Raw genomic sequence first — 10,079 nt, 5'->3', positions numbered from 1 at the left:
CACATGCAGTGGACATGCCGCATCGATACAAAGCTGCTTTCTGCCGCAGGTTTCAGAAAGGTTCACGGGGATGAGTTCTACCATTAATTGACAAGTAATTGACATGCTGCAGATTATTAACCAACAACCTAAACAATTTACAAAACAGGTGATCCCCTACTTAAGGAAACCCTACTTACAGATGACCCCTAGTTACAGACGGAACCCTCTGCCCACTGTGACCCATGGTGAAGCTCTCTGGATGTTTTCCTTTAGTCCCAGGCTGCAATGATCAGCTGTAAGGCGTAATAAAGCTTTATTGATAATACTTGGTCCCATTACAGCAAAAAAAATTAGAAACTCCAATTGGCACTGGGACAAAAAAAAATTTGGTCTGGAGCTACAATTTTAAAATATACAGTTCCAACTTACATACAAATTCAAATTAAGTACAAACACCAGGAACCTATCTTGTACATAACCCAGGGACTGACTGTACATTGCAAGTTTTTTATTGCCAAATGTGGTTTGTATAAAGTGCATTCAAACAAGTTGTCACTGCAAATTACTGATAATGAGCCTCTAGTGATTCTGCTGCAGCCATTCCACAGGGATATATTTACATGTGTTCCTGGCCATAAAGGACATCTACCATCAGCTAATCTGATTACAACTCACCTCCCAGGGTCCAGTCCCCGGGTGCATTGATCTTCATTTGTTATAACTTGACTCATTTAGGAGAAATTTTACTTTATAAAATATGCAAATTAGTAAAACATGCTCCATGCTCCACTGCAGTATAATTTAAAGTGTAATATATAATGCATAGTATACAGAGCGCCGGTGATGTCAACAGGTCTCTCTGCTAAACCTGCATCAGCTAATCTGATGGTAGCTGAATTGAGTTGTATATATCATACCTAAATAACATATTTTTGGGGGCAACCAAATGTTAAAGGGAACCTGTGACCAGGAGACCCATTTTTAGCACTCCCCCAGTCCCCACAGAGCATAGTACATACACTGCCAAAGTGTTTTTGTATTAAAAAAAAATAGGTTTTACAGAAAAAAAGATATGTTATATTGTACCTTTCATTAGCATCTGCTGTGTGACTAGGCAGTTGTCCACTGGGAGTGGCTGGAAAGCAGCAGTTTCCCCCCCCCACCCAGAGGTCGCATTAACGCCTCACCACGCGTCATAGACGCGTGATGAGGCGCCATTACCCCCCAAAATAATTGCCATGCATAAAAGAACGTATGGCAATTATTCCCTGTAGCGCGCAGGCTCAGCAGGACACGTGACACAGTGTCAGGGGCGCGTCAGAGAGACACGAAGTGAGTGCACCGGCCCCAGGGGAGACTTGTGGGCTGCGAAGATGATGCTCTCCGTCCTGCTCTACCTGCCCGCAGCTGCCTGCATTTATGTGATCGACGGGACCTAAGAGCAGTGCCGGGTGAGTGTGTGCAGTGTTGTGTGAGTGCAACGTTGTGTGTGTTGTGGTTGTGTGTGGTGAGTGTGCAGTGTGTGCTGTGTTGTGAGTGGTGAGTGTCTGCTGTGTTGTGAGTGTGTGCTGTGTGGTGAGTGTGTGCAGTGTTGTGAGTGTGCAGTGTGTGCTATGTGGTGAGTGTGTGCTATGTGGTGAGTGTGTGCTGAGTTGTGAGTGTGTGCTGAGTGTGTGCAGTGTTGTGAGTGTGCAGTGTGTGCTATGTGGTGAGTGTGTGCTGAGTTGTGAGTGTGTGCTGAGTTGTGAGTGTGTGCTGAGTTGTGAGTCCTCCGTGTGTGCTGAGTTGTGAGTCCGCCGCGTGTGCTGAGTTGTGAGTCCGCCGCGTGTGCTGAGTTGTGAGTCCGCCGCGTGTGCTGAGTTGTGAGTCCGCCGCGTGTGCTGAGTTGTGAGTCCGCCGCGTGTGCTGAGTTGTGAGTCCGCCGCGTGTGCTGAGTTGTGAGTCCGCCGTGTGTGCTGAGTTGTGAGTCCGCCGTGTGTGCTGAGTTGTGAGTCCGCCGTGTGTGCTGTGTTGTGAGTCCGCCGTGTGTGCAGTGTTGTGAGTGTGCAGTGTTGTGAGTCCACAAAGAAGAAATGAAAACAGAAATTGTACAGGGATGTCTATACACTTGTTATAGAGGCTGTACATAGATTTACACCAAATGTTGGGTGCCCCATATGTAGAGAAAATACACAAAAAGCCTATGGTACCCCTCAGAGTGAGGGGAGAAAATATGAGGCAAAGAAGATTACTGACATAATTAAAAAAATTAATATTTTATTGAATGTATAGTTAAAAAACATAGCCAAGTTGGAACATATTATACAGAAAGATTACAAGATAACAGGGTTGTGAAGTGATAATGCAGCATAAAAGAACAGTCATACCCGGACACAGCACTTTGAACTAAGGGTAAGCCAAATTAGATGCAATGTTGTATATAGGTTTGAGGGTAAGAAAAAGACAAAAATGCAAGTATAAACGTAATGGTATAGCAATGCTAGTGCCTTGTATCAGCCACAATAATGGAGCAAACAAGTCCGTTCTTACCAAGAAAATAGTTGGAAGTGCAGAGTGTCCGGGGATGACTGCCGCCCCGACGCGCGTTTCGGCTCCTACTGAGCCTTCGTCTGGGGGTGGGTGAGCCTCCCCCAGACGGAGGCTCAGTAGGAGCCGAAACGCGCGTCGGGGCGGCAGTCATCCCCGGACACTCTGCACTTCCAACTATTTTCTTGGTAAGAACGGACTTGTTTGCTCCATTATTGTGGCTGATACAAGGCACTAGCATTGCTATACCATTACGTTTATACTTGCATTTTTGTCTTTTTCTTACCCTCAAACCTATATACAACATTGCATCTAATTTGGCTTACCCTTGGTTCAAAGTGCTGTGTCCGGGTATGACTGTTCTTTTCTGCTGCATTATCACTTCACAACCCTGTTATCTTGTAATCTTTCTGTATAATATGTTCCAACTTGGCTATGTTTTTTAACTATACATTCAATAAAATATTAATTTTTTTAATTATGTCAGTAATCTTCTTTGCCTCGTATTTTCTCCCCTCACTCTGAGGGGTACCATAGGCTTTTAGTGTTGTGAGTCCGCAGTGTGTGCAGTGTTGTGAGTCTGCAGTGTGTGCAGAGTTGTGTTGTGAGTCCGCAGTGTGTGCAGCAGAGTTGTGAGTGTGTGCAGTGTTGTGAGTTGTGTTGTGAGTCCGCCGTGTGTGCAGTGTTGTGAGTCCGCCGTGTGTGCAGTGTTGTGAGTCCGCTGTATTGGCAGTGTGTGCTGTGTTGGCAGTGTGTGCTGTATGTGCTGTGCTGTTAGTGTGCAGTGTGTGCTGTGTATTACCAAAATATTCATACTCCTCCTCGGGTAAAAATACTCCTCAAAAATGGTGAGAGGAGTATTTTTACCCTTTTGAAAAAATGTTAGTGCGACCTCTGCCCCCACCCTTGGTAAACCACTCCTCCATGTGTCCTTTTCAAATATATGAAAACACCCATCACTTTCTTAGCAACGCCCCCTGCTCCTCTACAGCCAATCCCGAGTCAGGGGAGTTATTCATATATTTGAAAAGATGCTAATGAAAGGTACAATATAACATATATTTTTTCTGTAAAACCTATTTTTATACAAAAACACTTTGGCGGTGTATGTACTATGCTCTGTGGGGACTGGGGGAGTGCTAAAAATGGGTCTCCTGGTGACAGGTTCCCTTTAAAACTATCACTGAATTTCTCTTCTACAAAGCTCCACCACCACTTTGTAGAGCTACACAATGCAGCCTTACCTTGTGATCAGAAGGCTCCTCTCATTATAAAATTTAAAGGTTATCATAATGTAAACTTTTATCTTGTACCTCCTCCCGCGCTTCCCATCATAGACGACAGGTGTATTGGAGAGCATAGCCAGATGCACAATAATGGCAAGATGAGGCCATCAACTAGGGGCATTGCCAAAGTAGCCAGAAGGTAGTGCTGTGGGTTAAGGCTCTGGTAACGCCTCCAAAGCACTTCTCAATTACATAAAGATAAAATTATGTTTTATAACAGAAGGAGACTGCTAATCAGCACTGTGAAGCGTGCCTGCAATGTTTATCTCTACAAAGCAGTGGTGATGCGTCGTAGAGTTGACATTCAGTGGAAGATTCCTTTAAGAATTAAAAGTGCTATGTAGTATGCCAGTAAAATCAGTTATGAGTTGAAAGCATCTAAGAAAGCTTCTTGCAAAAGCTTAAGCATTAGTTTTTTTTATTCCCACTGGATACCTCTGAATAGAATGGCAAAGTAGACTACAGTATTCAGAAAAGGTCATACAATATCTAGTAAAGGACAAGTATACAGTACAAATGGTGTGTGATTGCATCCTCATTGACAGGTAAATTTCACTTCATTCACTTCAATGAAAATTTGGACATTTGTGGTTTGCATAGCAATGGCTAAATTTGACAGTATTTGGGGGCTTTAGATAAATATACCTGGTTTTTCATCCAAGATTCATGTACATGGGCTCCTCTTCTCCATGTAAATGGTGCTATTGTCATTTGTCAGATTGTGCTATGCTAATTCTTCCATTACTTGTTTACCACTTTTGCTGTATCCTAGCATCTCTTCCTACTATATAGCAATGGTTGGCATATGACAGAACCTGTGAACCTCATCTAAGAACTGAGCTATGAATGCTAGCACCTGTTTGGCAACCAAACTGCAGATCCGGTACTGAAAGAACTGTTACGGTGCTGACACTGCAGGTTAGCCGGCAGACAGGGAGTGCGTGCATCATATTTCTGTAGAATGTAGACAGTCCACAAATTCAGTCGGAAAAACTATTCACTGTGGAGTCCAAAAGGTTGTGTCAAACCTTTTTACTGAAACAGCCCACCTCATGGTGGGTTATTTATCATAAGCCGGTGGCACAGAATACCCCCCCCCCCCCCCCGTGATGTCTGATTTCTTTGCAACCATTAACACCAATTATGACGGTATTAAAATATTCATTGAGACAAGTAAAGTTTGATTTAAAAAATTACGTTTTTATATCAATATATTTTCATAATCTTTACAGATTACATATATTTTGTACATTACCACATAATTCACTTGAAGCGTGGCAGGGATGCTGAAACACATAACTGCCAACTGCGTAAGTAAGTCTTAATAACATTTATAAATTTATGTATATATATATATATATATATATAGCTATGTACATCTGATAAGAGTGCCTTGAATATTTACAGAAAAAAGTTCAAATAATAAGTGTTACATTAACATTTATGGTGCTTCCATTTTCTGGTGGCCACAGTCAGCTGAGTGTCCTTCTTCTGCCAGTGAAATACTCGGTTGACCACAACTTTTCCATGTTGGATATCTCCAGCTAAAATGTAGATCATGGATTTGGAGTGGCGGATCATCCTGTTGGCACAGTTTTCGTTGATCTTCAGCCATTGTTCAATCATATTGCGTGTATTATATGGAAGCAGCAATCCTTGTTTAATGAAATCTACCTGGCCCTCAGTCACATATTCATGATGTCCTGAAGCAAACTTTCTTTTTGTCAACTTTACTTTTACAGCTGTGAAAAAAAAAGAGTCATTCGATCAGAGCTCATCTCAGAAGTTCATATTTTAGGCCATAAATAAAGTAGGTTCTATTATTATAGTATAACTTCATAGTGGAGAGTCTGTAACAAGGGCATTTTCTACTTGTAATTAGTTTTTTTTTTTTTGTCTATGCATCTTAAAACAGCAATTGAGATCTTAATGATATACTTTGTCTAACTGTGTCAGTGGGTTGGTAACACATGCATACAAAGACATTAACACTATCAGTTAATTAGTGTTATCTCAGCCTCCCACTGTTTTACAACACTTAGGGAATGAACCTGAGTATTTACTTCTATAATATTGGAACAAATTGCCTGAATTGAGCTTAGAAACTTCTATACAGTAACAACTGTCTGGCACTGAAACTGTTTTACTCTAATGTAAAAAATTTGCTACTCTAGTACTAAAAGAGTATACATGGTCTTATTCACACAATAGTAAAAAATGACTTGAGCATGACTTTTTAAAGAATAACACACACCTAGTCCAAATGCAATACTTTCTAATGGAAATATGCGCATGGCCATTTTTTAAAAAAGGCCAATGGGGGAGATTTATTAATGTGTTGATTTTTAGACCACTGCAGAGTAGAACTAGATAGTTCCCTGCTGCACAAAATTAATCCCTGTGTCTGATGCTGGATGATTAATCTGGTGCAGTATAATACTGGTGAATCGTACTTTTCACCTAGTATTAGTTGGTCTAGATCAGTGATTTTCAACCTTTTTTGAGCCGCGGCACACTTTTTATGCTTAGAAAATCCTGGGGCACACCACCAACCAAAATAGCACAAAATGACACTAAAACAGTCATATTATACATATAATTAATAATATAGATCCTAAATTTATTTTACTCAGTGTGAAACCTGGGCCTGTTTCAATAAACACAAAAGGGATATCCTGGCAGGAATGGTGGAAAGACACACACGAGGCTCTTCCTCAATAGTTCTCAGTTTCTCCCTGTTTTTAGTATATGGTGCTGATTATTATGTGGCTCATATACTACAAAATAAAGGGGTACAATGAGAAGTACTATGGCCATGAGGCCAGAGTACAAGTGCCAGCTCATATACTCAGCATATGAGCTGGTACTTGTAGTACTCCAGCCTCATGACTATAGTATTTCTCATTTTACATTTCTCATTGTTATATGCAGTATACTGCTGGAGTACTAAAAGTACCAGCTCATATGCTGAGTATTCTGCCAACAGTTCATATACTCAGGCATAAGCTCATATAGTCAGAATTATTGTTGTGCAAATGCGAGAGCCTCTCCGCTCTCAGGATGATGCGCCGGCCTCGGTGACGTCATTTTGTTGCGCGAGGTTCAAAGCTTGCGCATGTGTTATTGTACACGTCTCCTACATTGTAAGAAGCCGAGACTGCGCATCGCTGCGCATTGCCGGGAAACAAAACACAGGGGGCACCATAGTTTTGGGAACTTTCCCCGCGGCACACCCGACCATGTGTCGTGGCACACTGGTTGAAAATCACTGGTCTAGATGATGCAACAAATATTGAATATTCTAGTGCACAGGTTATTTCTGAGCAAACACACCCCCTTTTAGAGAAGACAAGCCCTTTTTTGGTGGGAGTTGGAAAACAGCCTAAAATTGGTCTAAAACCTTAAGTAAATGTGGTGCTCGGCATTTCAGGTTCAAATTACTCCAGTAATCTACTCCCATGTGTCCGTTCTGATAAAAAGTAGAGCATGAACCGTTTCCAAGCATCACTCAAGAAGTATAGTTTCTGTGGACCCACAAAATGGATGCCATTAGGATGTAACTGGACTATGAAAAACAGAAGAAAACTTCATATTTTCATCTATCGCCTTGTATGCTGCAGCTGTCAAACTGTCACATTTCAATTACCGTGAAAACAATATTTATATTGTGGGGGACGAATGAATGTAAACTTACCAAATCCATTGTCACAAAAAGCTCCCAAAGCACTTCTGTATGAATAGGATTCTTCAATGAACGGACAGCCTTGGCATGTGGGTTTGGGCAATTCTATAAAAAAAATTAAGATATTAAGAAAAATATTAAGATTTTATATAGCTTTCTTTCTAATTTGCAAAATGTACTAATGTTATATAGTCAATAAAAAGGACATTTAGTAATCAATACATTACATTTGTGGGGAGTTTGTTTGCCAAATTACCTTCATATTTGTTCTGGTATTCTTTACTCAAGTTGTCCAGGCACATGTCATCGCCAGCTGGAAAACGATCACAGTTCAGGCTCTCGGGCCAGGATTGATCATGACACGCTAGAACAGGGGCGCAGCTGTCTCTCACAGCCTGACACATACTACGACAGGGCTGGATGAACCTGCAAGAAACAAAGAGGATTATTTTTAATTCTGGTAAACTTCCCTTAAAGATTCACTACAATGCAAAATAACTCATTGCCTATGGATGCTCAATTTGCCTAAAATAAATCATGGCATGGGTAAGCTAGTACATTGCCAATAATTCTATTCCAATTTGACAATATATGTTCACCTAGCCATAGATTTTGGATACATGTTGCAAAGCACTAGGACTAGCATAGGAGGAGTAGAGCCACAAAGCAGGCTTTTTTAGTCCAATAAACAGTGTTTATTTTTCTTTGCAGCAGAGCTCAACTGCAACGTGAAGAATACTAAGCAGTTTATGACAGCCACTTAGGAGTAAGTGTAAAATCTCCCAGTAGTAGCCGCTCAATAAAGAAAGATTTTGTATCAAGGGTTTAATCAAAATTATAATACAATTAAATGCACAATGTAAACCATGAGAATTGGTAACATTCCATAAAGATGCAAAGAAAATATACATTTTACAGGAATGTTACAAAAAAGATAACATAGAATAAGTTACACTTACGTATCAAGGCAAACTGGAGCAAACAAGGAACACAGGAACATTCGTGCATATGGGTGGCAGCCAGTTTGTAAAAGCTTGTGCCATTCTGCTGTCTTGGACGCAACTTCGGGGATGGTGGTATGCCCCATGAGGTTAGGAAGCCTCATCTCTGTGTAGCCAAGGTGCTGGCATATACCCAGTTCTTTAGGAATCGAGACACATCTTGTAGATAATCCAATATCGAATGCCCTGCATAGAGTAGCAAAGCTAGTAAGCAGCAGGACAACAGTGGAAGAGGTCATTTTGTATAGGTGCTGTAAAGTCTTGCTGAAGTGCTCATGTACTGGCATAGCTGTGTCCTCAGCTGTTTATATACACATTGGGAGCCTCCAGCCCATTCATTATCCATGGCTTATCAAAACACACAAGACACAACTTGGACTCATTGCCCACTTGGGTGATTGTTGTGATAACGAAAGAGGTGGAGACACACCGGCATGGCAGACTTTCCTTGAATGTTACATTTGCATAATAGATTTCATTACTTTGAAAGTGCCAAGACTAGGCAGCTTCGTATAGACTGGGATATTAAAATGAGACAAATTGAGGTTTTGTTATGTACATGCTAAGTGGCAAGGTAAGAGAGCCTGGACAGACTGGCTGTCTCCTGAGTATGGCCAGTCTGCATTATACTGTACCAATGCTGACCTGACATATCCTTAGGATGGACTTATCAACAGAGCATGTTTTGCTATTGCTAATTGCTCCATGTCTCTCAGAACATTTTTACAGTCTAATAGGACACTTTCCCCATGTTACCAGGTGTTATCAAGTCTTAACTTGGCATAAGGACAATTTTCTTAGTCTGGAGCCTAAGATACATAACAGACTGTTCCAATTATCTGGCACATTCTCTGATCTTGTAGGCAGCTGATATTCAAATTCATTTGTTCCATACAAGTGACAAGGCTCCTGTGTACAAACTACACATGTAGCATATTACTATACTTACCTATATGTATCATTATTCTACAATGACACATAGTTAAGCTACAGATATAAAAGGGTGGCGGTATGAATGATAATTTAGTCAGTCTGTGCCCAAAACTAGCAGGGTTTTTGGCGACAAATGTATTGGCTAAAATTATTGACTATATACTCAGTCCATAAAAATTTTCTTGACTATATATATTATTATAATGGGTTATAATTCATAAAGACAATAGCACAAATTGCCATAGGTGCATCAGAATGATGATGATAATATTATATCTGAGAAATACTCTATATTACTTTATGTAGAGACGTGACCTGAAGGGTACATTATCTGAATACATGCATTATGAACTCACGACTATATGTTTTCAAAAAGGAGTAAGTGAAATGTCATTGACTCCCTAAAAATAATTCTTGCCAGACTGTACAAGTCTGGCACAAACAAGCTGTTCCTGACATCACTGTTACACACATGGTGCTATATTAATTAACAGGACATTAAATACTGTATGGCTTTTTCACAGACATCTCTTGGATTAGGAATTCAAAATAAAACTCTTGGATCCACAGAACAGAACTAAAAATCCTCTCCCTGGAGCTGTGCAGACACCTGTCCTGACAGCAGACACAGATGCCTGTCTCCCTGGCCTCATTAGAAGGAGACAAGAC

The 10,079-nt window shown here is 40.8% G+C and overlaps 1 protein-coding gene across 2 annotated transcripts in view; it reads right to left on the bottom strand.

The window, feature by feature from the left end:
- Nucleotides 1–4,973: 4,973 nt before the first annotated feature.
- The window catches only part of LOC140129067 (secreted frizzled-related protein 2-like), a 53,133-nt gene continuing 48,027 nt past the window's right edge, over nt 4,974–10,079 (bottom strand). Inside the window, exons 3-6 of one of the 2 annotated variants that reach the window (XM_072150694.1) lie at nt 8,436–8,663; nt 7,733–7,902; nt 7,489–7,581; nt 4,974–5,536 (exon numbers count right to left, since the gene is read on the bottom strand). In XM_072150694.1, the coding sequence (XP_072006795.1) occupies nt 5,229–5,536; nt 7,489–7,581; nt 7,733–7,902; nt 8,436–8,663 (799 nt within the window). In that variant the 3' untranslated portion in view covers nt 4,974–5,228. Of the gene's footprint in view, nt 5,537–7,488; nt 7,582–7,732; nt 7,903–8,435; nt 8,933–10,079 lie in introns of those variants that run through there. The other variant, XM_072150693.1, reaches the window with a different exon arrangement.

Source organism: Engystomops pustulosus, chromosome 4 (assembly GCF_040894005.1).
Source record: "Engystomops pustulosus chromosome 4, aEngPut4.maternal, whole genome shotgun sequence".
Classification (NCBI taxonomy): domain Eukaryota; kingdom Metazoa; phylum Chordata; class Amphibia; order Anura; family Leptodactylidae; genus Engystomops; species Engystomops pustulosus.
This window is presented reverse-complemented; position numbering and strand designations above follow the sequence as displayed.